We start from the raw sequence: 26,975 nt of genomic DNA on the forward strand, positions 1-26,975 counted from the left end.
TCTTGTTTGGCTGACTATTTTTAATTTTTGTGGGTTTTTTGGGCTATTTGGCCATGTTCTAGAAGAGTTTATTCCTGATGTTTCACCAGCATCTGTGGCTGGCATCTTCAGAACATTTCTCTGAAGTGCCAGCCACAGATGCTGCGAAACATCAGGAATAAACTCTTCTAGAACATGGCCACACATAGCCCAAAAACCCACAAAAATCTATGGATGCTGGCCATGAAAGCCTTCGACTTCACATATTTATTTTTTACATTTTTATCCTATCCTCTTCTGGATTAAAAGAGTTCAATATATGTACAGGCGCCCTATTTTCTTGTGGAACCCTGAGTCCACGGTCTTGAATATTCATGGCAGGGCAACCTCCATTGTTTTTAATGCCCCCTCCCCCCTCTGCAGCATGTGCCCCATGCACACTCAAAGGCACGGGCCCCATTCAAGCCTATGGGGCTTGAATATAAGTGAGTCTCCATTTTTGGGAGGGGCAAAACAGATCCCCCCACGAAAATGGAGGTCCGACTGTAAACTCAGAGAATCTCTTTCCTATGCAATGAAATATTTAGCTTGTATTCAGATTTTTGAGCACATTAATAAAGCAATATTAAAACGATCTAACTTATAACCATACAGACCTATATGTTTTGGCACAAGCCACAAGCTCTAGTCTTTCAAAGTACAGTATTTCTTCAAAAGCAATCAACAGTGGAAAACTGTATGTGAAACAAAGAAATCGCTTCTAGTCACATGACCTAACTCATCCTTCACCAGTAAATCTTTCCTATGTCAGAAAACAAACTTCTAGAAGAAATAAGTTGTTGAGGAGTTTCATGGAGCATTCTGTTTATTTTCTTTACATCTGTATCCTGCCTTCCTTCCAGTGAGCTCATAATGACAACAACTGTGTGAGCTTGGTGAAGCTAAGAGAGTACCATAACTGTCTCAGAGATGTTCACCACAGTGACCTTCTATAGATTCTTTGTTTTAGTTTGGAGTACAGAGATACTAAGGTATTTTTGTTCTTGGATTAAAAAAAACCCCTGACATGTCCTTCTAATCACCTCTTATTTAGTAAAGGAAGGGCAATCTCTACATCAGAGCGTTGTATAAGACTAATAGACAAGCCTCACCTTAGAATGGCTAGTAATCTAGAATACATTTAGAAACATCAGATATATGGAGAGCTGTCTGTACACATGGGTGGTGAGTTGTGCAACACAGTGTACAGATGCCTGGTATGGTTTCTTTGCAGTTGATAAGAGAAAATTAGCTTTTGGCATGCTCCATAGTATACTAGTGAGCTTTACTTCACTTGGAGCACATAACTGAGGCTAACAGTTTCCACATGTTTCTCCCTGTAAAGCAGAGCTTTTAATTCTCGTCTGTTCTCATGAAAAATAGCAGGGAGTATTGACCAGTATTCCATTTCATATTTCAGATATAATTTCTGTGCTATGGCAGATAGAACTTCTGTTGCTGGTGTCACTCCTGCTGGTTTTCATACCTCATGCACTATCATTGCCAGACTTGTTCTTGGTTCAGTTCCAATTATACCTTGAACCTGGTTTCTTTACACATGTTTTTGTTAGAAGTGATACTCTTCAGACCAAGATACAGAACTGTAAAAATAAAGGCATTAGAGCACTGCTGAATGCATTAGCTTGTGACATGTCATTGCTTCCCTGAGAACAGCTTTACCCCCAGGTTTCCTTGACATTAAGTCTGACATTTTGGAAAACAGTGTGTTTGTGTATCATTCCTTTACAATATGCATCCCCCCCATACTTTAAAGAAAATGTTGCATGAACTTAATTGAAGATGCCCCAAGCACAGTTGATTATGGGCCCTTTCATGCAACACCACTGTAGCACTGTGATTCCACTTTGTAAGTACTGTAGTTCCACCCTGTGTAATTCTGGGACTAGCAGTTCAGGGTGGGATGCATTTAGAATTCTCAGCCAGAGAGCTCTAGTGCAGTGGTTCCCAACCTGTGGGTCGGGACCCCTTTGGGGGTCGAATGACCCTTTCGTGGGGGTCGCCTAAGACCATTGGAAAACACCTGTTTAATTACAGTTATGAAGTAGCAACCAAAAAATATCATGGGTTTGGGTCACTACAACATGAGGAACTGTATTAAAGGGTCGCAGCATTAGGAAGGTTGGGAACCACTGCTCTAGTGCATCACCAAACTACAGATTCCAGGAATTGCATAGAAGATAGCCATGGCCATTAAAATGTTATGATAGTGTGAAGGAACCCCAGTGTTCCCTTTCAGAGCAAACTGAAGTGGTGAAGACCACTAAAACTGAATGGGACATTGAAATGTATTAGCTTATTTTACGGAAATTCTAAATTTTGGAGTAGTGGCTTAGTGGTTAAGATACCAGTTCTGATGATCGGAAGATCAGAAGGTTGCAGTTCAAGGCCGGAGTGCTGCACAGTGGGGTGAGCGCCTGTAGCTAGTCCCAGCTTCTGCCAAACTAGCAGTTGGAAAGCATGCAAATGCAAGTAGATAAATAGGTGCCACTTCAGTGGGAAGGTAACAGCATTTGGTGCAGCCATGCTGGCCACATGACCACCAAAGTAGTCCTCGGACAACGCTGGCCCTTCGGCTTAGTAACGGAGATGAGTACCACCCCCTACAGTTGGTTGCAATAGACATTCATGTCAACCTTTATTTTTACCTTTTACAAAAAGCTCATACCCAAAAAAAATTGGTAGGCTTGTCCATTAGCCTATGAAGAATGTGTACCGTGTATACCCACGAAATGCAGAGTGTTAGAAAAAAAGGAAAAATTTTGAGCTGCATACGGCGTTTGGGGGAGTGTGATGGTTTTGATTCCCAAGTAGAAGAAATATAGTGGGCCCTCGATATCTGCTGGGGTTTGGTTCCAGGACCCCCATGGATAACAAAACCTGAGGTTGTTCAAGTCCTGTTAAATATAATGCCATAGTAAAATGGTGTTCCTTATATAAAATGGTAAAATCAACATTTGGTTTTTGGAATTTATATTTTTTAAAATATTTTCAAGCTGTGGATTCTTGAATCTGTGCATAAAAAATCTGCTGATATGAAGGATTTACTGTACTCATGTCCTGTCAGATTAGGCTACAGCATTTTTGTAGGATCTGTTGGTTGGAAATTTGTTTAAAATGGCAGCTATGAAAATTATTTAGCGGACTGTCCTTCTGCCTTCCCATTTCTAGGATTGACAAGAGAAATTATGCGTGTGTGCACTCATGAATCAGCCTGCTCACAATTGTCTTTACTACAGATGTCCTAGACGAGTACATGTGGAGCAACCTCAGCATGTGCTACAACTACTCTGCATACTTTTCAATCACGCACGTGTACTGTTCTTGCATGTGCGGGGGGAAAAATTTCCCAGTCTGAGGAAGCATGTTTTTGTTCATTGTGCAAATGTTCCCAATTTGCAGAGCAGAACAAGTTTACAGCTGACATATTACTCAGTTTGATCTGTGATTGTTTCTTCAAGATATGAGGAATCATGTAGCCTTCCAGTTGTTGTTGACAGCCCTAGCCAGCATAGTCAGTGATGAGGAATACTGGGGAATGCAGTCCTACAACATCTGGAATGCTATATGATTCTCACCCATCTTCTAGAAATTCAATTTCCTGTTCAGTTTGAACAAGTAGATTCCCATGTTATACTGAAAATCCCTTTACATTTGGGGTCTTGGAAAAGAAATAGCAAAAACAAGTAGAACTCAGTGTAGGATTGGCTAGGTTGAGTGACATTTTTCTCCATGTCCAATCACTTCCTTATGACTGGAGGATATTGCTGTTGCACTCAAAACTGATTGATAAAGAAAAGGCAACCTATTCTCTAGGATTGGAAGAATGATTGCACCATCTTACTTGATTGAGGAGGGAGTTAGCTTGTTTTCTGCTGTTCCAGAGACTAGGACCTGGAGCAATGTATGCAGACTACATGAAAAGATATTCCAGCTCAACATTAGGATGAACTTTCTGACAGTAAGGGCTGTTTGACAGAGGAACACACTTTGTTGGAGTGTAGTGGAAACTTCTTCCTTAGAGGTTTTTAAACAGAGGCTGCATGGCCATCTGTCAGAGATGCTTTGATTGAGATTTCCTGCATGGCAGGGGGTTGGACTGGATTGCCCTTGCGGTTTCTTCCAACTCTATGATTCTATGACATTTCTCAAAGACAAAGTTTTGCTGTGGAGTCAGGAGTCAAGCTGAACCCAGAGAGAATGATTGTGTGTTTGTGTGTGTGTGTGTGTGTGAGAGAGAGAGAGAGAGCAGAGACTGAATCCTGGAACTGTGAGTTTCTAGTTAGTTCTCTTAGTATTCTGTAATATTGATGGATTGGGTTTGCTTTCCAATCCAGTTGGCATCCCTTTTAAACAATTTTCTTTATTATTATTTCATAATGGACCACCTTGATTCCCCCATCCTACCCCCCTCTCCAAACTGAAAATCACTTACTGAGTTCCTGTGTGGATTCAATTATGCATATGAATTCTCAATTCGTGCAAATGATTAAATGTTTTGGTAGATTTTTTTGGTGGGTTTTCAGTCTATGAGGCCATATTCTAGAAGAGTTTATTCCTGATGTTTCTAGAACACAGCCTCATAGCTCAAAAATCCCCACAAAAATTAGAGATGCCGCCCAGAAAAGCCTTAGACTTCACACTAAATGTTTTATTTGAAACTATGAGCCACTTAGGATGCATTTCTCTCTAAGTGTCTGACGTAAACATCTTTCTCTTTCAAAGCCCAGACCTCTTTGGACTGCAAACTCCAGTACCCACCATCCAGCATAGCCTGTGGCAATGCTGCCTTGATTGCAGTAGTAGTCCAAAAGAGTGGGTTTTCCAAACTGTATGCTATCCTCACAACTTCCTTAGTATGGAAAGGATGCACTTGATTTAGGCTGTATTCTCTGTTTCTGTCATCTCCCCATAAGTTCTAGGAAGGATTTCAGAGGGCATAATCATGGCATAAGGAAGGTACTGTATAGGGAGTGGGGACAGGGAGAGATCATGGATGGTACACCAGACATTTCTTTTGTCTCACAGTAGGAGAGATGTTTCTGTATTTCTATACATACACTTACCAGGTTGAGATTTCTTTCTAGAAAATAATATTTGAAGAAGCCCTGAGCTTAAGAATCTCAATGGCACTGGTATTCATGTTGCATTCAGATAGGTATTAGGCTTGTGTGGAAAAGCCAATCCAAATTCTTGCATCTCCATATCAATATATTATCTTTAAATCTGTATTTACTGTGCTTCACAAGGTTAGCTCAGTTTTTGGTCTTGAAAAACAATTGTAATGCATTATATTTCTTTGCATGGCAAATGAGAGGAGCAGAGAGAGGAAAGAACTGGTTTACCTATTGCTTCACTATTTGGTTTTAGAGAAAACAAATCACACTTGGGGCAGCATTCCACTGCTGCAGCAACTGAGACTGAGTAGCTATTCCATTGACACAATACACTGTTTTTGATGTCATAAGCAGCTGGGCTGAGAGAGCCTCTGGAAACATTGGAGCACTGTCTGGGCTCCAGGGACAGTGAGCGCATGTCCCTCCAAATGTTAGCTGATTGCTGTTTTCACCAGTCTCAGCCAGCATACGCCAAGGAATCATGAGAGTTGCAATCCAACAAGACCACCTCTTCCTCAATCCTTCTATGCAGCAAGCCCCCTATGGGGTGGAATGGGCTTTTGGACCATAAAATAATATATTAAATAAAATATAACGTTGTTGTGTGCCCTTAAGTCCTTTCTGACTTATGGCAACCCTAAAGTGATCCTCTCATGGGGGTTTCTTTGCAAGATTTATTCAGAGGAGGTTTGCCATTGCCTTCCTCTGAAGCTGAGAGAGTGTGACTTGCCCAAAGTCACCCAATGGGTTTCATGGCTGAGTGGGGAATTGAATCCTGGTCTCCTGAGTTGTAGTCCAACACTCAAACCACTATGCCGATAGAACATAGAGGATGTAAATGTCACTGAAGAGAGCTATCATGGTTGTAATGATTTGAGCATTGGATGATGACTCTGGAGAATGGAGGCTCAATACCGTAGGATTGCTATAAACCCCACTTTAGGATTGCTATAAATCGGAAATGACTTGAAAGCACACAACAAATGCCATTAAAGATGAGAAATGGCTAAATATTACCTACCCAGTTTAAATGGCATTGCTGTGTGTAAGAGACAACTAGCAACATTTCAGAAGGACCATGCTTGTATGTAGGTTGTGTATTGTAAAAGAGTGAGTGAGAGTGAATGAGGAGGGAGAGATTTATATAATATTACTGGAACAGCTTACCTTAAGGAAATGCCAGCTGCATTTGCTAATTCCCAACTGTGCTTTTATAGCTTTCTCTAAAATCATAAGCAACTTAAAAATAAGTTGTTGTAAAGTTTGAAATTGTAGGAACTGTGTTTAAACATATCTGGAATTGCACTAACAAGGTTCCTGATAACCTTCTAAAAACGCTTAAGTTGTTGTAGTTTTACAAGTGCAATGAAGTTGGGTTTGTAGTCGTGCTCACCCTGAGATGAGGGACTGTATCTTATACATACACATATCAGTTAGAAAGTACAACAAATAAATGTAGTTTGACCATGTACTTTGGTTCTTAACTAAACTATCCCAGTATTCCTACTACTTTCATAAGCTCTTGTCCAGGGTTTGGAAAAGTTACATTTTTGATTTAGAGCTCTAGAACAAGTGTCCATAATGGCTAGGAGATGCTGCTAGTTGTAATGTGAAATAAGTAACTTTTAAAAATAGAAAAAATTGTTATTTTCCATTCCTCCTCTTATGCAGATCTCTAGTGCAATTTATTGAATTCAAGGATGCATATCCACATTAGGTTACATATGTATATATTTCCCCTTTTCATTTAAATATGTAATGCTGACTTGTGTTTTCTGTCACATCTCTTTAAGCTTCAAATCTCCCATATTTTGTAGTTTTGCTCTGAACGTGCCAGCAGTGGATGGCTTTACTTAATGTTTACCCTGAACTTCTGGAAAGAAGGAGAAACCCTCTTGACTGGGTGGTCACTCATGTCAAGAATGTAGCATATTGCTAGGATTTCTGGGTTTTTAAAAAAATGTGGTTTATATTTGATTATCGGCTTTGTGGGTAAACAAAAAGAATCTGTGCTGTAGTCACTGTGGCTGCAAACAGTTGCTTTACACATACTTGCTTGTGTTTTTCTTTTTAAATTGGCTCACAAAATACATGCATTTTAAAATCACAACTTTAAGTACCTCTTGTAAATCAAAATATTTTACTTAAAGTATCACTAAGGCCATTAGTACTTATCTTTGCTCAGTTCAAAATTTGTACAGCATGTTTTTTCTGAAGATGTGTTTATTGTTTAGAAAGCCATGTGAACTATTACGTTTTTGAGCCTTTATGTTAGAAGCTCATCTGTTTTTTGTTAAAGCATTGTCTGCAGTTGAGAAACACAGTGTACAATTTGTGTCCGTGCAAGAAATAGGTTTATTTTACATTTTCAAAACATTTCTTAACATTCTGTGTGGACAGTCTTAACATGAGATTTCCCTAGGCATTGTTGATTAATCTCAGTTAGATCATAAATGAGAGATGAGGATAACATCTACCTGGGCTGTATTGAGAAATGAGCAAAGTACAGAACCCAAAAGAGGGAGGTCACAGGAGTCACACTGATTATTTTTTACATTTACATCCATTTCCTCTTGTAAGAACAATGAAACATGACAGGTATAACCTATGAACCTTTAAATGGCCTAGGTTCCATTATAGATAGATAAATATTTATTATGGTCACAAACCAGCATAAGAGGTTCGATTATAGGTTCCTCTCATTCAGACATTCAAGAAAGCTCCAAACTGGTCTTTCCTTTTTATATCTGTATTCCATTTCCAACAACCTTGAATTAGGCTTGCTTTTCTTAGTTCTGATATGGCTTTTAAGGTATATTATCATATTCAACACCTTCATTGAATATAAAACAATCTGTTCAAGTTTATCTTCTGAGAAGGAGAATATAAGGCCTCAACAGACCAGCACTAAATGCCAGCCTCAGGGCAGAATGGGGGCATGGCATGGGCATGACACACACCCCAATGCCAGTGTTATGCATGCACATGATGGGTGGTGTCATGGCAGCCAGATGACGCATGCCAAAAAGGAACGCTGGAAAGTGCCACCATGACAGCAAAGGTGCCTTTTTTCCTGCTCCAAAAGGAATAGCATATTGCCACTTCTTTTGGTGCTGTTATGTATAAGGCACCTTCGTGTGTCCACATAAAGTGAGTTTGTAATTTGAGCTGGAGTAACAAATTCTCTAAAAGAAAAGGGGTACAATACATGTTTTGCATATAGAAACCCCTAAGTGCAATTGCTGGCATCTCCACTTAGAGAAACTGTGGAGAGCTGTTGTGCCTTAGAGCAAGCTTTCATAAGCTGTCTGATGTAGTGAACTACCAACTTTTTTTTTGTAAATTTGGTGTCTGGGACCAGCACTGTATTTACACTCATTGGCTACAATTATTTCTTTGTGAAGTCGAAGGCTTTCATGGCCAGCATCCATAGTTTTTTTTTTTGGGGGGGGGGGGGGTGTTTCAGGCTATGTGGCCATGTTCTAGAAGAGTTTATTCCTGATGTTTCACCAGCATCTGTGGCTGGCAATTATTTCTTTGTTTCCTGGAAACTCTCCAGGGAAAGGCAACTGATGGCTCATGGACTGTCACTGGCCCATGACTACTGCACAAGATTAGGTGGGTTATTTCTGTACTATTAATTAGATGTAAGTGAATCCATCATTTGAACTCTTAATATTTTTACCAGATTTTAACCCAGAAAAGCTGACAAACATACACAGATGGCTTCTTCAAATGTTACAAATACTGTTTCTTCTCAGCACTCCTTTGAAGGGAAGCGCCAAAGAGCTGCCCTGCTACCATTTTCCCACATAGACATTCAAAAAGGCCAGAAGCGGTGCCATGACAGAAAGAGTAGTGGGGTCGGTGCTTCTTTTAGGTGCACTAAGCTCTCACCTTTACCACTCTACATAGAGAAGGACATTGTTGTTGTAGTTGTTTTATAAAAGTGATAGTACAGTACGTACTTTGACCCGTGGATAAGTCAATGCAGGTTTTTTTGGGTCAAACTTTGGACTTCAGCTCCCATTTAGCCTGGAGAAGAGAAGGGTAGCAGGTGATATGATAACCTTGTTTAAATATTTGAAGGGTTGTCATACTGAGGAGGAGCAAGCTTTTTTTCTGCTGCTCCAGAGACTAGAACGGGATGTAAACTGCAGGAAAAGAGATTCCACCTCAACATTAAGAGGAACTTCCTGACAGTAAGGGCTGTTTGACAGTGGGAGACACTCCTTCCTCAGAGTGTAGTGGAGTCTCCTTTCTTGGAGGTCTTTAAACAGAGGCTGAATGGCAATCTGTCAGGGATGCTTTGATTAGGAGTTCCTGCATGGCAATGGGTTGGACTGGATGGCCCTTGTGGTCTCTTCCAACTCTGTGATTCTATGATTCTAAGTCCAAAGCGCCTGGAGGACCAAAGTTTGGCAATCAATGATGTAGATGGTGAAACAAAGAAAAATGATGCCAAAGAATTTAAAAATTTCCGCAGGTATAACTGTGCTCACACTAACGGATGGATGGATGGATGGATGGATGGGAGAAGAAAGAGGGTTAGTGCTTCTTTTGAGTGATCCAAGAAGGAATTAAGCTCTTACCTTTCACCAGGAATGATTCCTTTTTTGATAACAATTAAAGTACAGTATTTACATTGATCCATGAATAAGTCGACTCAGGTTTTGGGGATCAAATTTTTTGACTAAAATGTCTAGATCAAGAGTTCCCAACCTTTTTGACTCGCGGAGTCTTTTTTAGAACCAATCTCTATGGCAGAGCCCCTAAGAGGTCTACCCTATGTCTTACAAGCGAATGGTATTTAGGAGTAGTGTTACTTTTTGTTTCTTATAATTTAATTTCATTCAGTTTTTATTTTATTTTTTAATTTTTCCTAGAGCAGCTACGGAGCACCTAAGGGCTCCCCGGAGCACAGGTTAGAACCACTGGTCTAGACTTGCACATGAGTATATACAATAAGTCCTGAGAAAAATAAAGCAAGTGTTCAAGTACAAATGCAAGAGCCCTTTCACACTGTATGGTAATAGTACTATATTCCACTTTAGCTGCCGTGACTTCATCCTAATGAGGCACTAGAACTCTCTAACAGAAAACTGTAAATGGCCCTCTCTAATATTCAGTTCCCAGGATTTTATACAATGTTGCCATAGCAGTTAAAGTGCCATACAATGCTGTAGCTGCATAATGTGAAAGAGACCCAGGAGTGCATATTATCAGTCTCCTGTTCATGCTGAATTTCCTGTTCATGTGATTTAGCTGAGTCTTCCAACCAGGCCAGCTTAAGCAATGTTAGTCTCAGGTCCCCCTGTAAACTTTATACCAAGGTCTCTTTGCACAAAGTTCAACACATTATAATCCAGTCTCTTTTCTTAAAGCTGAGATCAAGCCTGTAATTGGTAATTATGACCCAGCATGGCGTAGAAGCTTGAGCTGAGCGTTCCACTATGACTCTGGAGACCTGGGCTTGAATCCCAGCTTGGCCATGGAAACCTGTTGGGCAAATTACATGCACCCAGCCTTAGAGGAAGACAATAATAAACCTCCTCTGAACAAATCTTGCCAAGAAAACCCCATAATAGGTTCACTTTAGGGTCTCCCTAAGCTGGAAATGATTTGAAGGTACACAAGGCATCTCCAAAAACTATGAAAATGAACAATTCTTATTTTTAAAACAACTTGAGATTAATATATGGTAGCTTCAGAAACACAGAAGGATATTGATAAAAGCTAACTGAAGAATGGGCTAGTGTGATGACAAGGGAGTGGTTTAACTAATAGGATTTGAACCAAGGGAGAGAGAATGCACCTGGAAACAGTAAACTATGGAGTCCCTTTGATGGTTGTGGCTGGTCTGTGGTTAAGCTAGAGTAGAAAGTGTCTAACAGTTACCAGTCTCTCAGGATTTAAAGCTGGCTCCAGCTGTAGACTTCCATGTGCTCTAAGCAGAGGACAACAGTATCTTTAAACACTGTGATATAAGGTTTAGCACTTGGAATTCATATAGTACCCTATCTTGACACAATGTGTACTGTATGATGAAAAACAAAATTAAATACCAAGTTTATTGCCAAGATATTTGCTGAATATCATACTAAAAGTTAAATCGTTTTTGGTATATTGATGCTTTTTCATTGCTTTACAGCCCATCTGTTTTTTGTTCTGTGCTCATGTTAGTGTCTCCATATTAGAAATACACCCATATCAGGTTATTTTGAGGAAGTGGGCTGCCCTGAGGATCTGTGACTTTGGCTTAGGTTCCATTCTCACAAGTCCATGTTTCCTCCCCTTGTTAGTGTGTATGTATTTTTTATCTTTCTACTTGTCCAGCTGTAGTTGTGGATTGGGAGGAGAATGGAACAGCTTCCTTCATCTTTACCTTGCCATGACAATGTTTGAGGCTGATAGCATATAGTGAAAAGAGAGAAAACAGCTGTTATCAACCTTCCAGTCCCAGGAACATAACCATAATCAGTAAGCTGGAAATAGTAGTAGTATTTTTGCCTTGTCATCTCATTGTAAGTTTGCTTTGAGATTCTCATGCAAGTTTCTGTGTATCACCTTGGATAAATTAATTCAGATATAAATGGGCCATACTCCTGTTGTTGTTGTTGTTAACTGCCTTTGTGTTGATCTCGACCCATGGTGACCCTGCTGATGAGACATCTCCAAGACCCTCTGTTCTCCACTGCTCTGCACAACTCCTGCAAATTCAAACTCGTGATCTCTTTAAGAGAACCCATTCATCTATCGTGCAACCCTCCTCTCTTTCTACTTCCCTCCAGCTTTCCTAGCATTATTGTTTTCTCTAATGATTTATGTCTTCTCATGATATGTCCAAAGTAGGCAACGAAGGCAGTTAAGAACAACAACAAAAATGAGTATCAGCCCAAAATGATATGTGGTGGTTGTAGAATAAATTAAAAATGGTGCTTCCCACATGGTAGCAGAGATTGAAGAATAATCTAAATTATTATACATCTACTATCCTTTATTGGAACTCTGAAATCTGATGTCTGGGGTAGGCTGCTTCACCATTACTAACCCAGGAGATATGCATCATCCAATAGTAGAGAGAGATGGGACCTCTCTTTACATCTCCATGCAGATAGCACACACACCATTCAACAGTATATGAATGCAGATATTTTGTTCCTTTATTGAGCCGGGGGGAGGGGGGTGATGGCTTAGATGGGCCCTGCCAGAGGCTATGATCCAGCAAGCTCCACCACTCTCCTCCTCCCTCAGGCAGGGGTAGATCCTCCAAGTGCCCTCCCCACTCTTCTCTTCCCCTCTAGGACACAAAAAGTTGGGGGGCCTCCAAGTTTTGCAAAATTACTGCTGTAAAACATAGGAGCCCTGGTGGCGCAGTGGTTAAATGCCAGTACTGCAGTCATTCATGCACAAACAACAAAGTTGTAAGTTCAGTACCATCCAGGGGCTCAAAGTCAACTCAGCCTTGCATCCTTCTGAGGTTGCTAAAATGAGTACCCAGACCGTTGAGAGCAATTAGTTTACAGTTGTAAACTGCTTAGAGACTGCTTAGTGTGGTGTGAAGCGGTATATAAATGAAGCTGCTATTGCTCTGATTTAAACATATAATGCCATTTATGAATATATTATTTGATACAAAACATCATGACAATAAAAATACAGAGAGATATTTGTATGAGTTCTTAAAAAATAAAATGACAATTTTATTGTTGTCACATGAACCTCATTCTTGCATAATATGAAGCATAAAGGTATTAATTCACAGCTACAGTGCCAAATTCTGGAGAAGCTGTGGAAGAATGAAAGGAAGGAAAACACGTACATACATTTCAAGGATCAGTAGTATGATGCTTTCAGATAGTGACCTCAATTCATCATCACGTCAGCATAGCAATAGCACTTACATTTTTATACCACTTTATAGTGCTAAGCACTCTCTAAGCCAGTGGTTCCCAACCTCCCTAATGCCGCAACCCTTTAATACAGTTACTCATGTTGTGGTGACCCAAACCCATGAAATTATTTTCGTTGCTACTTCATAACTGTAATTAAATAGGTGTTTTCCAATGGTCTTAGGCAACCACTGCTCTAAGCGGTCTACAATATTTTAGCCGGTTGCCCCCAACAAGCTGGGTACCCATTTTACCGGCCTACTAAAGGATGAAAGGCTGAGTCAACCCAGAGCCCTGCAGGGTTGAGCTCACAATGTTTTGGTTGCAGTACCAGCAATTATTTGGTATTTAACAACATTGTAATAATTGTGCATCTTGCTTAAGGAGGGGATTGCTAGACACTTCTCCTGATCCTGCTTGCTCACTTTGAAGCACAGAATGCCCGTATGGGCCAGCTTCAGGGCTCTGAAGTTAATCAGAAGGGGAGCTTTTGTTGCTACGCGAAGAGGATCTGTCTGTGGCATCCGAATAAGACAGCCACACACACACACATAAGGGATGCTTACATATACAGCTTCCTCCACCTGAATTCTGGCCATTGCCTTGCCTTGCCAGCATTTCTTAAGTGCAAGAAAAAATATTACTAGCGTGTAATACCTCAGTCTAGATGTCTCAAGTAATACTTGACAGAAATTATATAGAGAAAGGTGCATTTATCAAGTAGATACTACACTTAGAAATGTTTGGGGAGCATGTTAAAATGAACAGAAGTGTAGGTTTTCAGGTATAAGGTGCACCAGGTACTTTTGCAAGTGAGTCTAGGAAGGTCTGCCTAGGACTCTGTTTCACTCTGTAGATCCTATGCCAGGAGCATAGGAAAGTTTCAGGACTAAAAGAAGCTAAGGGACCAAAGTGTCAACCTGGACTACATGCTAGTTCTGGCAGAAGGCCTTGTGTTTGACATTCTTAATCAGAAGCACATGTCCTTTGCTTGTAGCTAAAGTCCCAGAAGCTTTTAATACAGCACTATGTTAGTCATAACCTTGGTAACTAATGTAAATTAACTATGTAGTCCTGTTTCATTTATAGGTGTCATGGTGCTAATACAGTACCAGTCAATAGAGAGGAGAATTCGGTTAAATTATTGTTTAGTCATTGCTTTCCACTATATGGCCTACTGTGAGCATGTGACAAACTGACAGTTTCAGCACTGTTCCTCACAATTGGATATTTGTATGTAAAGAATGTGTTGTCATGCTCAATAATTATTTTGCTACTCGTCCTAGATTGCAGGTCAGCACATTTCTTCAGAGGCCCTTTTAGTGCTGTTTGCTGTTACACACCAGAGTGCAAAAGATTCCAACTTTCTGGCTCTCCTGGTTGCCAAGTCCCAAAATGGAAAGGGGGAAAAATACATAAATGATCCTGAACAAGCAAGCAAATAGGGCTCAATTTCTTTTCGAGGCATGGTATTTAAAGTCCATTTTGAATCCTCCAAGCATTCCCCACTAAGGGCTGACTCATAATGAAGAATATTGTTGGAAAGGTACCACCAGAATCATTTTACATCTTTTGGAATGAAAATGGGGATCTGTTTAAAATATGCTCCCTTTAAGTGACAGCAGCTGCAAAGGTCTCTAGAAAGAGAACATGTTCTTTTCTACAAGAAAGAGGAAAACAGTCTGTCATTCAAGGACTCTGATAATTGATTGCAGCAAAGAGTAAGGTTTTTGATTAATTCTTTGTAAACAAAACAAAACAAAAACACAAAACAGAAAAAACTACATGTATATCTGTATTTAAGAAGCTAATTGTGAAAGGAACTGATTCTGATATTCCCAGGGTATTCCTTTTACTTTTGCTGCCTCTGAGTTTTGCTTCATAGTTATAGCACAGATTTCCATGTGTATATTAGGTTATTTTAAATGGCTTCTTGTCTAACGGTATTAGAGCAACTTAAATGTGATAAGAGGAATTATAGATGTCCACTACAGTCTACAGAAATCCTTGACCCCCGCCCTCCCACTTCTTGAAAGTGCTAGTTTTCAGCTAGCAATTTATCAGTCTTTTAATCTAGCAAATGTTGCTAATGTGGGAGTCCCAGTCTCACTCTTAAACTATGGGGCCTGTAAAGAAATTCTGCTTACATAGTAATATATAGGAATTTGGTAGAAATCCAGATAAATAATAGCTAGTAATTTAAGGGTTTGATGGGATTTCCTAAATATCCACTCTCATCCTTACATACAAAATGTATGACAACTAAGAATTATGAATTTTGGCACTAAATGAAGTAATGACCTGGTTACGATTTCAGTGAATTGGACCTATTTTTGCCTACAAGTGTAGAGGAAACAATCTCTGAAATCATTCTTGTTGAATCCAAAACGAATGTCACTTGAGAAGGGTGTTTGTGTACTCACTCAAAACACAAGCTCTGTGATTCTTATTGTAGCCACAGCAGGGACAATTCAAGACCTTGGTGTGTTTCTCCTCTAATAAATTGTTGAACACTAATAAATCAGTGTGTGGAAAAAGGTTTGCTTTCATGCCTTGGGGCAACTAACGTAATTGCTGCAGCAGTTCTTGTCATCTGCATTTACTGGATGATCTTAAAGTTGTTGAGCCAAAAAGTAATAAATCTCTTGGAACAAAGATATTAAGGTATTTGGCTGCTAGCTGGTTACAACTTTTGCCAAAATCCTTTAGAAACAGAACTGAATGTTTCCAAAGGAATGCTTCATAAAAAGCACAATAAACTTTGATAAGACGTTGAGGGATATTGTGTGTGTTGTGGTTGTGTTCACATAACAGAGTTTCTGCTGAAAGAAGTATACAGTAGGATAAATGGCTTTTTTTCTTTTCTCCCCCCCCTCCCCCCTCTTCTTTTGCTTTTTTTCTTTTTCTTTTTTGCGATTCAATCCAATGTGTTAGTAGTTTTAAATCAAGCACTACTTGGTGGAGTGAGATTGCTTTGTGTAAGTATTCTCTTGTAGTTTGCATGCTTATTGTGGTAGCATTTACTCCTACAACACTGGTGACTACTCAGATATAGGGGTCATTGGCTACTGTGCACTCAGTGCTGGACAATGTCAGTATGTGCAAATCTTCTTTGTAAGGATTCTGAGTCCTTTCAGTGCCTTTTCTAGTATTATAAGATACCTTACAGTGTTAGACCAGCCTCCCCATCATCACTCTGTGTGTATGTACACATGTACCTTTATCCAGCTTTTAGAACTGAGTTTAAAGAAAAAGCTTGGTTGCATCCAACCTACACTATTTTCAAAACAACCCCTAGCAGCAAAATGGCAGCACTGACTTCTGAGATGTTATCGGACCTTTTTATCACCACAGATTCCTTAGAAGATCACTGAAATGTTTTGTCTTCGATATTCTGGCCTAGATCAGGGGTAGGATGAGCCCTACCCCTAGATCAGGGTAGGCCCCCCAGATATTGTTGGTCAATAATTCTTATCAATCCTACCCAGCCTGTGATAAGATTATTGGAATAAGATTATCCAGCAGCCACTAAAGGGTCACAGTTGCCTTGTTATATAGCCTTCATCTCCCATAATGATGGGAGAATCCTCATTGGTAAATAAAATTCATAATGTGATTATGGGACCCAAGGCAGATTTTTGATGGGTGATCATAAAGAAGCCTAGTTGGCCACAGCACGTATTGGGTTCTCAGTTTTGCCAGATGAAGAGTAAGAGTGTACACACCCAATCACATTTAAGTATAGGAAAGATTGCCTTACCACATTTATATTGGTGTGGGCCATTCAGATGCTAGGAATCCAATGAGAGGATTATTTTTATTATTGTTATTATTATTTGGAGGATGCTGCGCCTAACACCAAGACTTTTGTGGCTTTTATCTATTGCAGGGGTAGGCAACCTGCGGGCCGCAGGCCGGATGCGGCCCGGCGAGGCCTTGGGACCGGCCCCAGCCTGGTCCTGCCGCCGATTGCCGCCGGGGCCTTTGGCGTCTCGCGCGAGGAGCATGGTGGGGCAATTGTCTATAGAAGCCTCAGAAACATGCATTTATCTTAACATTTTTTAAAAAATCAGCAAATTTTTTCACGTGTCCTCCATTTTTTATTTAAAAAGTGCCCTCCATTTGAAAATTTTGTCCTACATTTGTCCCGGTTTATTTATTTATTTAATTTTTTTTTAAAAAAAAATTATTTAATTATTTATTTATTTTTGGCTTCGGCCCCCCCAGTTGTCTGAGGGACAGCAACCCGGCCCCCGGCTCAAAAGGGTTGCCTACCCCTGATCTATTGACTCTTCTGGGCAGGATGGTCATATAAGGATAGTCTAGATGGAAAGACAGAGGCAAATGGAAGTTCTCTAGCAATATTTTATTGATGGACATCTTCTTCCTAAATGGTATACATTTTGTGAGCTGTCTTGGGTCCAGTTTAGGAGAGAAGAAACATAATAAATAAAACAAACAAGCAAGCAGACAAGTGGTGGCTATTTACTCTTGAGCAAGTAAGAGCTGACAACAGGATTTGAGTGCTAAGAAGTGTCTGGAACCTATATGGTTTTTTAAAAATCCAAATTTCTTTGAGTTTAGCCATGCCTGACCAAGGTTTGTGGTTAGGAAATCCAGTGATTGAGCTTCTGAATGCGTTGGTTTTGTTATGTGCCTTCAAGCTGATTCCAACTTATGGTGACCTTATCCTATGCTTTTCTTGGCAAGATTTATTCCAAGGATGTTTCCCAGTGCCTCATTCCTGAAAGAATGTCATTTGACCATGATCATCCAGTGGGTTTCCATGGTTAACTGCAAGTTCTAACAGCCATAACCTGCAGAGACTATGGTCAGGAAAGCTTGGATTTGCAGTCCAGTATCTGGCTGAATTATTTCCAACCATACTTTAAAACAACTATTGCTAGAGAGAGCAGCAGTCATTTTCTGTGGTCTTTGTTCACCTGTGTAAATTAAAATTACACACTCGATGGATGCATTTTGTGGAGTTTCCCACACAATGGAATTCATTTTGTGGAAAACATGTTCCTACTTAACAGATTCAAACATGGTTTATATTTGTAGTTTTTTGTGCTAATAAACTGCTGGTTGGAGTGGGAAGGAGGAGAGTTGGAAGATGAAATGGGATTTCATTGTACATATAAAAAGATAGCGCCAAATAGCAAAAGTCTGTTCATTCCTGTGCAGAAAGCTTCCAAGAGTTCTATTTCTGTTGTCCTCAACTTGTGGCAGGGTCATAGTGAAGTTTTTGGGGGTTTTCAGAAAATCACACATTGTCCTCTAGATCTGTGGTCCCCAAACTGTGCCCTATAAGAGATTTTGGACTTCAGCTCCCAGAAGCCTGGGCCATGTTGGCCAGTAGTCTGGCATTCTGGGAACTGAAGTACAAAATCCTTTAAAGAGCAGTTTGGGAACCACTGCTCTTGATCCTCTTTTGTTGTGTATGTGGTTCAACAAAAAGGGCAGAAACACAGCACACGTGATGAATGTGAAGATGTTAAACTCCATTGCTCTTGATCATATGGCATTATAGGTAATTTGAAGAATGAATGTTTATTGAGGTACCAGTGCTCCATTAATCATAACAAAGTGTCAACTGTGTTTAAGATTCTGAAGCATGCTAATTTCATTTCTCTATTGTAAATTCCAGTATTCCAAAAGTGCTTACCAATGCATTAAATTAAATAGCTGTTCCAGATAGAAACGTTTGCCATTGATACAGACTGCATGACAATATTGGCTTGATTCACATGAACAGAGTTCTCATTTCAGATGATCCTCCAAACTATTTAGATCAGGGTTGGAAAAGCTCTTTGGGTCTAGGGGCCAGGGTTTTTTTGGCCCCAAGACTTACAGCAGGCTTAAAACAATGAAACCAGAAGAAGCAGGAAGTCTATAAGGCTGAACATAGTTGTGCATTTGACATTTTATTTTTTCCGTCAAAGCAGAATCAGAACCATGATTTGAAGTGATTTTGTTAATACTTTGGAGGGATGCTAACAATGAGAGTGAAATCATGAAGATGAAGGGAAGAGAATGCAGCTTTTTCCAATCCTCCTAACTAATTTTGAAACAAAACAAAACAAAACACAACAAAAACAAAGTAAGTGTTTGTTAGGGCCAAGTTGAACATTTAGGCTCACTGTGTATTTACACGTTGACATCTGTCACTTCGTCACACTGGAATTTCCTTTTAGTTTTACTAACCCAATTGGGGCATGAGGCAAGGATTGCAGTCGATAATAAAGGGATATTTAATCTTTCCCTCCCCAGCTATAACCCCTCTCCTTGTAGCACTATGCATGATTTTAAAATAAAGACATGAATGGGAACTACTTTATCATCTGTATTTGCACCAAGGACAACATTCTTTGAGATGGTCGTGGCCGGGAACAGAAGGATGGACTCCCTTCCCCATACCCTGCAACCTCCTTCAGAAACCTCCCACCATGCCTGTCAAGATCAAACTTAAAAGGCAAAAATGCATACTACCTATTAAGAATAACTTCTCATTGGTCCCTAAGTTATTGGATAACTTGTGAATTTCATTGTCCAGTTGAATGGTTCAGCTTTATCATGTGAAAACATGATGGAGCTTGAAACCTTACTCCAGTCTACCAATCCAGTTTTCAGTTTTCACTTGTGTGTTCAATTAATGATAGTTTCTGTTGTCTAAACCCAATAAATTGCAGTTACTTTTAAATATCACTTCTTTCAAGCATACCAAATTCAAGCCATAGTTTATGAACTCGGTTTGTTTCCACAGACCACAGTTAAGCTTTATCACAGTTCAGGGTTCAAGTGTAACATTACACTATGTTTAATGAAATCAAAAGCAGGAAGCTTCCAATTTCCTTGTAGCCGAACTGGGGAAGGAAAGGGGAGAAGGAGTATGGCAGCCTGATGAGAACATGCCTACATGGTAAGATGCAGTTTATCACAGCATCCCAATACAACCAACTTGTTAGATGATGTCCTTCAAAATCGTTGTCATAAATGTGTCTCCATCTTCCACTTTGATTGTCATGTTGAAAATACAGATCAGAGCTTATAGAAAACAATAATACTCTATGTGTTCTTTAAGGAATTTAAACATTTCAGAGTTTCATTTTTTTTTTGTACCTTTTGTACACACGCATTTTGCATTTTCTCACTTTCTTAAATAGTTTTAAACTGTTGATGGCAAGTTGAGATGCATTCTTTGTAGGTGGGTGAATGGAGAGACCAGTATTGTTGCAAAATGTTAGGTGTGTTTTAGTCATAAAATTGCTACACCATCCCTCCTATCATGGTTAAGTGTGGCCATGAATGTTTTAAGTACTTTAATGGCCGTCAGGCTCTTATGTTTAAGTCAGAATGTAGCTAGCTTTAATATATAAAAACACTAGATGGTGCTATCCTTCTGTGATTATATTTGCTACACTTTTTCTATTATCTGAAGTTGGTTCCACTTCTATTTAAAATCCTGCCAGCAGAATTTGAAAGCAGCAGCACTTCCAGGAAGTGGTTATTCCCCTTTGTTCTCTCAGTGCATAGTGTGAATTGACCCAGCCACATATGTTTTGTGTGTATTGATAAGGAGTTGCCCTAAAAGCTTTTAAAATCATGTGCTAATTTAGACAGTACATGCTAATTTTGCAGCCATAGATGTTTTTTGCTGTTTATAGTTAGGGCAGTGGTACTCAAAACATTTTACCATTGGGGTCCCTTTTTACATCTACATGTGAATGTCATGCTCCCCAACTTGGCATAGTGTGTGAATAAAAATATTTTGTTTATTTAGTGTATCTATTTTCATTTGCACATTCATGAATATTCATATCTTAACATTTTATAAAGAAATGACTTTGATCAAATCTGAACAATTTTATTTTATTATTTTCAGTATTTAACTCAAGGCATATGTAAATGTTACACATAAAAGAGTTTAGTAAGAGAAGGAGAAGGAGGAATCAAGGGCTCCAATCTCATGCTCTCCTTAAGCAACTCTCATGTGCCCCCCTGGGGTTCCCACCTCACCTTTTGAGAACCACTGGGTTAGGGAAATGCAGTGTGCCTTATCAAGAAACTATGCATATATGTTTTCAAAGAAGTAGCTATGTTAATCTGTTGCAGCATTTTAGCAGCATTTTAAATACAAATTGATCTATTTCAGAAATGATCTTGTGGATATCAATCCACTTCTTCATATGCCCTGACAGTGATATGAAAACTACAGACTTTCAAGGACAGTTACACAATTGTAGGAGGGCAATAAAGTGTACTAGGATACAGAAAAATGCAGATTTTGACCTTGGCCATAAATTGTCCACAAGCTATGTGAGATAATATAGGTCTTTCAAGTGACTTCTGGTAGTCTATAAAATGGACAGTTAATATTGATGTATGAAAGTAATAAATCTACTTACCAAAAGTCAGTTCCTTTGGGGTCAAAACCTTCTCTGAGGAGATTCTTTTGTTATGTACAGTTGCGAAGACTTGTGTATTAATATACGTTGTATGTCATAGAGCCATTGTCAGTGTTCATACCTCTGTGGATGGATTAGAATTGGTGACTATATTGCAATCCAACCATTCCTCTTTCTAGTTTTTCTTTGAAAGTTTTCTGTTCAAGAACCTCCACTTTACATATTGCATATTCAGCAGAGTTGAAATGCTCATGTATAAGTCTAGAAATTTTAGTTTAAAAATTGACCCAAAAACCTGGGTCAACTTATCCATGGGTCAATGTAAGTGTTGTACTTTAATTGTTATGAAAAAGGAACCACCCCTTTCTCTGGGTAGAGTGGCAAAAAGAGACAGCTTAGTTCGCCTAAAAGAAGCACTAACTCCTGCTCGTCTCACTGTCATGGCACTGATGCTGTTGTAAAAATTTTGGTGCTTCCCCTCAAAAGAGTGACAAGAGGAATTGGGCTTTGAAGGATTTGGATAAGACATTTGTGTATGTTTGTCAGTTTTTCTGGGTTAAAATCAGGCAAAGTCACCACATTAAAGGCTGTAATTACTGCTATTGCAGTCGCCATTTCCTTTGCTTTGGTTTCTCATCCTTTTTGACATGTGTGCATTTTCTTAGCCCTGCCAGAAGCTGGTTGCCTCTCCCACATTTTGGCCCTCAAACCTGCCCTCAACTTACATATTAGGTCGACTTATATTCAAGTATACATGGTAGTTTCTGGTTATTGCTATTTCAAGTTCCTGATTTGTGTCCATTTCTCAACCAGAAAAATGAACAGATTCCTCTCTTTTTTACCTCCCCCCCTTTTATGTTTAAATGTGTTATCACTTAGAAGAGATTTTAAACAACATTCTCAAAAATTAAAAATACACTATAAGTCAGATGGCAAAATCCAAAGAAAACCAGATATTCCTTAAGTTGAACATGGGGAACTTTTGAACCTCCTTATGTTGGCAAACTACTACATAGTCCATCATACATTGTTATTTGCCGGATCTGCTGGTACTGATGGGAACTGAAATTGAACAATATTTGTATATGCCCAGTTTGTTTGCCCAGTCCTGCCTTAATTACTTGCTGAGCTTTCTAGCCAAATAGTATCAAGCATTAAATGTAATACAGAGGTGAGGTTGAAGGCTTTCACAGCCAGAATCCATAGTATGTGGGTTTTTCAGGCTATATGACCGTGTTCTAGAATAATTTATTATTGATGTTTCACCTGCATCTGTGGCTGGCATCTTCATAGAAATCTCTGAAGATACGAATAAGCAGGTGTGTGTGTGTGAACTGTAATAAAAATGCAAAATTTGTGAGCATGGTGATGAGGGGACAAGTTCAGTTTTAACTGTGGTAATTTGGGGGGGGGGGGGCAAAGTTGAGAAGAAAGGTATTGCCTAAAGTCAAGATGGATAGATACTGATATGAATGGCTGAGGGAGTTCTTGGAATGTAGTATGGTGCTGGCTGAGAACCAGAAAGGAGTTGTGATCAAATGGGCAAGAGAGCCCTCATGAGGCTTAACCCTGTGCATTTGGCACTTCACTCCATGCATCTGATAAAATAAACTCTAGTTTACAAAAGCTTATGCTACAAACTTATTTCTCTCCGTCTCAAATTTGCTACAGTATCCCATCGCATACTGGTCCAGGATAACACAGCTATACCTTTGAATTTCTCTCTGCATGTGCCTTCAAGTCACCTGAGGACCCATGAATTTCATAGGGTTTTCTTAGGGAAGGACTACTCAGAGGTAGTTTGGCCAGTTCCTTCCCTCTGCAGTGTAGTTAATCTGCTGAACAGAAGGTGCCTGATTTTAAAGGCTGTAAGTGGTATTTACCTTAACATATTCAAGGCTGGAGATATGCCCGTTCCTGCCATTTTCTAGCAGACGGTACTTTAAAAATAAAGTGAGCCATCCTTCTTGAAAGCATTTTTGGTGGTACCATAATCAGTTAAAGTGGCCATCCCAATACTATCACTCCTATTTCCTTTTATTTAAGTCAAGGTTGCCATAACAGGTTTTATATTGATCAGCTCTAAGCAGGCTTGTGAAATGTACTCCAGGGAATTTGGGCAAGGAGGCATTCTTTGTGTGTATGTTTTCCTCCCTGCTTTAGATGGCTAAGATCATAGGTTGACTGGAAAGCTGTTAGCCATTTTTGAGGGCTGATAATGCCATCAGTTGTTTTTAAAACTAGCTTGAAGGTTTCTCCCCCGGTTCTGTTTAGAAGAATATCTTCACATGACTTACTCTGCGTGATTCTGTGATAATGCACTGAACCTGTTGTGCATGGAAGCAAGCAGTTTTACATTCCAAAAATGTTAATATATAACCTGGAAATTCTGTTTCCTTAAAGCAGAGTGCCACAACTGGCTTACACATTGTGGAATAACTCAGTTTGAAATTCCATAAAATGCAGTTGTTTAGAGAAGCAAATTTGTAAACAAGCTGCAGAAAGTTATGGATGGATTCTCTAGAAAGGACTGTAGCAATGATGTTCATGTGTTGTATTCCTAATGTGATGTATGTTACCAGTGAGAGACGTTACCTAAGCCAGACTATTTGATTGTATTAGGAAAAGGGGGTAATTTGTTGGTCTGTTTCTATAACCTAATGCACAAAATAATGGTTCTGTGTTTTTCTGTTTTTCTTTCAAGATCCCCACATTAAAGTCTCTGGAAAAAAGGAGAATGTTAAAGAAGCTAAAGAAAAGATCATGTCTGTCTTGGACACAAAAGTAAGATGAAAATCAGTTACGAGCTTTGGATTAGAATTTCAGGTTCCAAGCTTCTGTTTTTTGGAAACTCAGCAATGCTGAATTCATCAGCATATTAAGGTTAACCTTCTTGGGTTTCATTAAAAAGCAAACATTTTTCATTGAAATTTACATTTACATGGATAATACAGCCAGTGGATATTTGCATGCTAAATTTGATCTACTTTCAAGTAATTTCAAATAGTTGAAGTGTGCATGCTGTAAAATGAGCCAATGACAGCACCCAAAATTAACTATGGAAGGATTTGGGGGGTTTTGACAGAAAATTTCTCTTTAAAAATATCATGAACATCCTGATCAGATTAAGTGCTTCTTTTTAGCTGCTTCCATACAAGCTACTGTCATTGCTGTAGCATCTAAAGATTTCTCCATCCTGTGAGTTTGGATTTGAATGGAAAATCCCCCTAAGAATGGTATGGTAAAAACAAAAGCATCTAGTTGTCCTAGTTCATTGTTGTTAACTGCCCTCAAGTTCACCCTACTCATGGTGGCCCATAGTTGAGATAGCTCAAAGACCCCCTGTCCTCCACTTCTCTGTCTAGGTCATGTAAATTCAGACCTGTGGCCTCCCTAATTGAGTCCATCCATCTAGTGTGCAGTTTTCCATGTCTTTTAAAGCAAGGATGGGGATTGTGTGGCTTTCCAAATGTTGCTGAATTGCAACACTCCCTGCTAGATGCAGAGTCATTGTTGAGGAATGCTGGGCTTTGTAGCCAACAACATGTAAAGATGTTGAAGATGCTGCAGCATAGATACACAATTCCCATCCTGTGCTGCCTAAGGAATTCTGGGACTTGCTGTCTAGAGAAATGACTTTTCCAAGTTCAATTAATATGACTAATGAAGTCATGTTTGTTTCTTTCTCATGCTTCATTTCCACTCCTGGAAAACAGGGTAAGTATCAAGTGCCTGTAAGGCTATCAACTGGTTAGGAATGTGAAGCAGCATAATCTACAGTCAGCATTAATAGCTGCTTTACTTTCTTCTATAGGTGTGACACACAAACCCATCCCCCACAAAGGTTTCCAGTGTAACATAATGCATATTGACTATAGATCAAATTCTGAAAGTAAAACAAATTGTATTTAAAGTTGCACTATGTTGTTGTTTCTTCTTTTGCTAAATGTCAGTATAATCAGCTTTTCTACAGTGTCCTAAAACATATAAAATATTTAAATGGAAAATATTTTGAGCTGGGCTGCACCCTCACTGCAGAAACAATGCAGTTCGACACCACTTTAACTGCCACATCTCAATCCTATGGAATTCTGGGATTTGTAGTTTGTTGCAATAGCAGAGCTTTCTGATAGGGAAGACTAAATGTCTAACAAAACTAAAAAAAACCAGAATTCCATAGCATTGAGCCATTGCAGTTAAAGCAGTGTCAGTCTGGATTATTGCTACAGTGCAGATGCAGCTAAGCTCAATGTCGCCTCCCACAGCCACACATATGTTGCTGAAATGGTATGGCAACATATATCACATATATAAAGAAAATAATTGACAGCCTGGTGTCTGGAAATCTGTTTCTCCAGTAATTATACTACTGTTCCCATTACAATCCCCCTCAATCTTGAGTTATTTGAATCTTTTTTATAGTAAGACACTTTCCTGTAGTAGGACAGTCATATATTGTAGTGTACTTACATTCTTATGCCCCATGCGTGCAGCATATGATTAAAATTAACTGCTTAAAATATAAAAGTATAGAGCCAGATACTTTGGATTTTTAGACATATAAACATAGTCAATGTAGGATTTGAGGAGGTAAAAATCCCTTTCAGGTACCACATGGGATCTCTGCAGCTGAATATTGAATGTACAATAAGAGACGTGTAAAACAATATTTAACCTATACACCAGCAGAATTCAGAATACACATGTGGAACTAGAAAGCAGAGTATATAAATAGCATTTAAGTGAAGAGCGGCCAAAAGCTTTGCAAGTATCAGAATATGAAACACAAGCCGATTACATTTGGAACAGTCTCTTTACCTTGAAAAAATGTCAGAATTTTTCCAGTGTGTTTTGGCTTGACTCTAAAATGCCATGGATTTACCTTAGCTATTGGATCTACCAGAGACTAGTAGCTTTGTTTATTTGGAAAAGCGGAATGTTCTTGTTGAAGTTATTTTAGTTATTAAAAGTGGTTTCAATATAATTTACAACTCTAATATTTGCCTAAAACAAAACCCAGAAATTCAAGAACTGTGTGGTGAACAGGTTATTTTGGCTGAAGAAATTTAGTGAGACCTTGAAATTCGTGTTTGCTGTAGGGAGAGAAGACATCAGTAGTTTTTTGTGGGTTTTTCAGGCTATGTGGCCATGTTCTAGAAGAGTTTATTCCTGACTTTTTTTTTTCCCCTTCCTGGTTTTAGAAATAAATGGTGGAAGAACTTACAGTTACACATTTTTGCGATCTTCAGCTTAATGTCAAAGATATAGCAGGAGGTTGGACAGAGAACTGAAACAGCTGCAATGTGAACAGTTGGGTACATAAGGCCTGCCAGAATATTTTGCCCAGAATATACTGTACCCTGTAAATTAGTGCAGAAAAGTACTAACCTGGGAAAGATTTGACTAGCCTGCATTTCTTTCCATTATAACAACTGGTTGAGGGTGGAAAGAGCATTCTGTCCATCCCTTGCCAGCATTGTCATGAACAAAAAGCTGCCTTGTAAAAAAAAGAAGTGCAAAAT

General features: G+C 39.2%; 1 protein-coding gene across 1 annotated transcript in view; it reads left to right on the top strand.

Annotated features, from left to right (window-relative positions):
- The window catches only part of BICC1 (BicC family RNA binding protein 1), a 146,052-nt gene that overhangs the window by 82,103 nt on the left and 36,974 nt on the right, over window positions 1-26,975 (top strand). The window contains exon 4 of the mRNA XM_042459679.1: window positions 24,158-24,237. Coding sequence (XP_042315613.1) covers window positions 24,158-24,237 — 80 coding nt within the window. The remainder of the gene's footprint in view (window positions 1-24,157; window positions 24,238-26,975) is intronic.

The sequence above is a fragment of the Sceloporus undulatus genome, chromosome 3, assembly GCF_019175285.1.
Source record: "Sceloporus undulatus isolate JIND9_A2432 ecotype Alabama chromosome 3, SceUnd_v1.1, whole genome shotgun sequence".
NCBI classification, from domain to species: Eukaryota; Metazoa; Chordata; class Lepidosauria; order Squamata; family Phrynosomatidae; genus Sceloporus; species Sceloporus undulatus.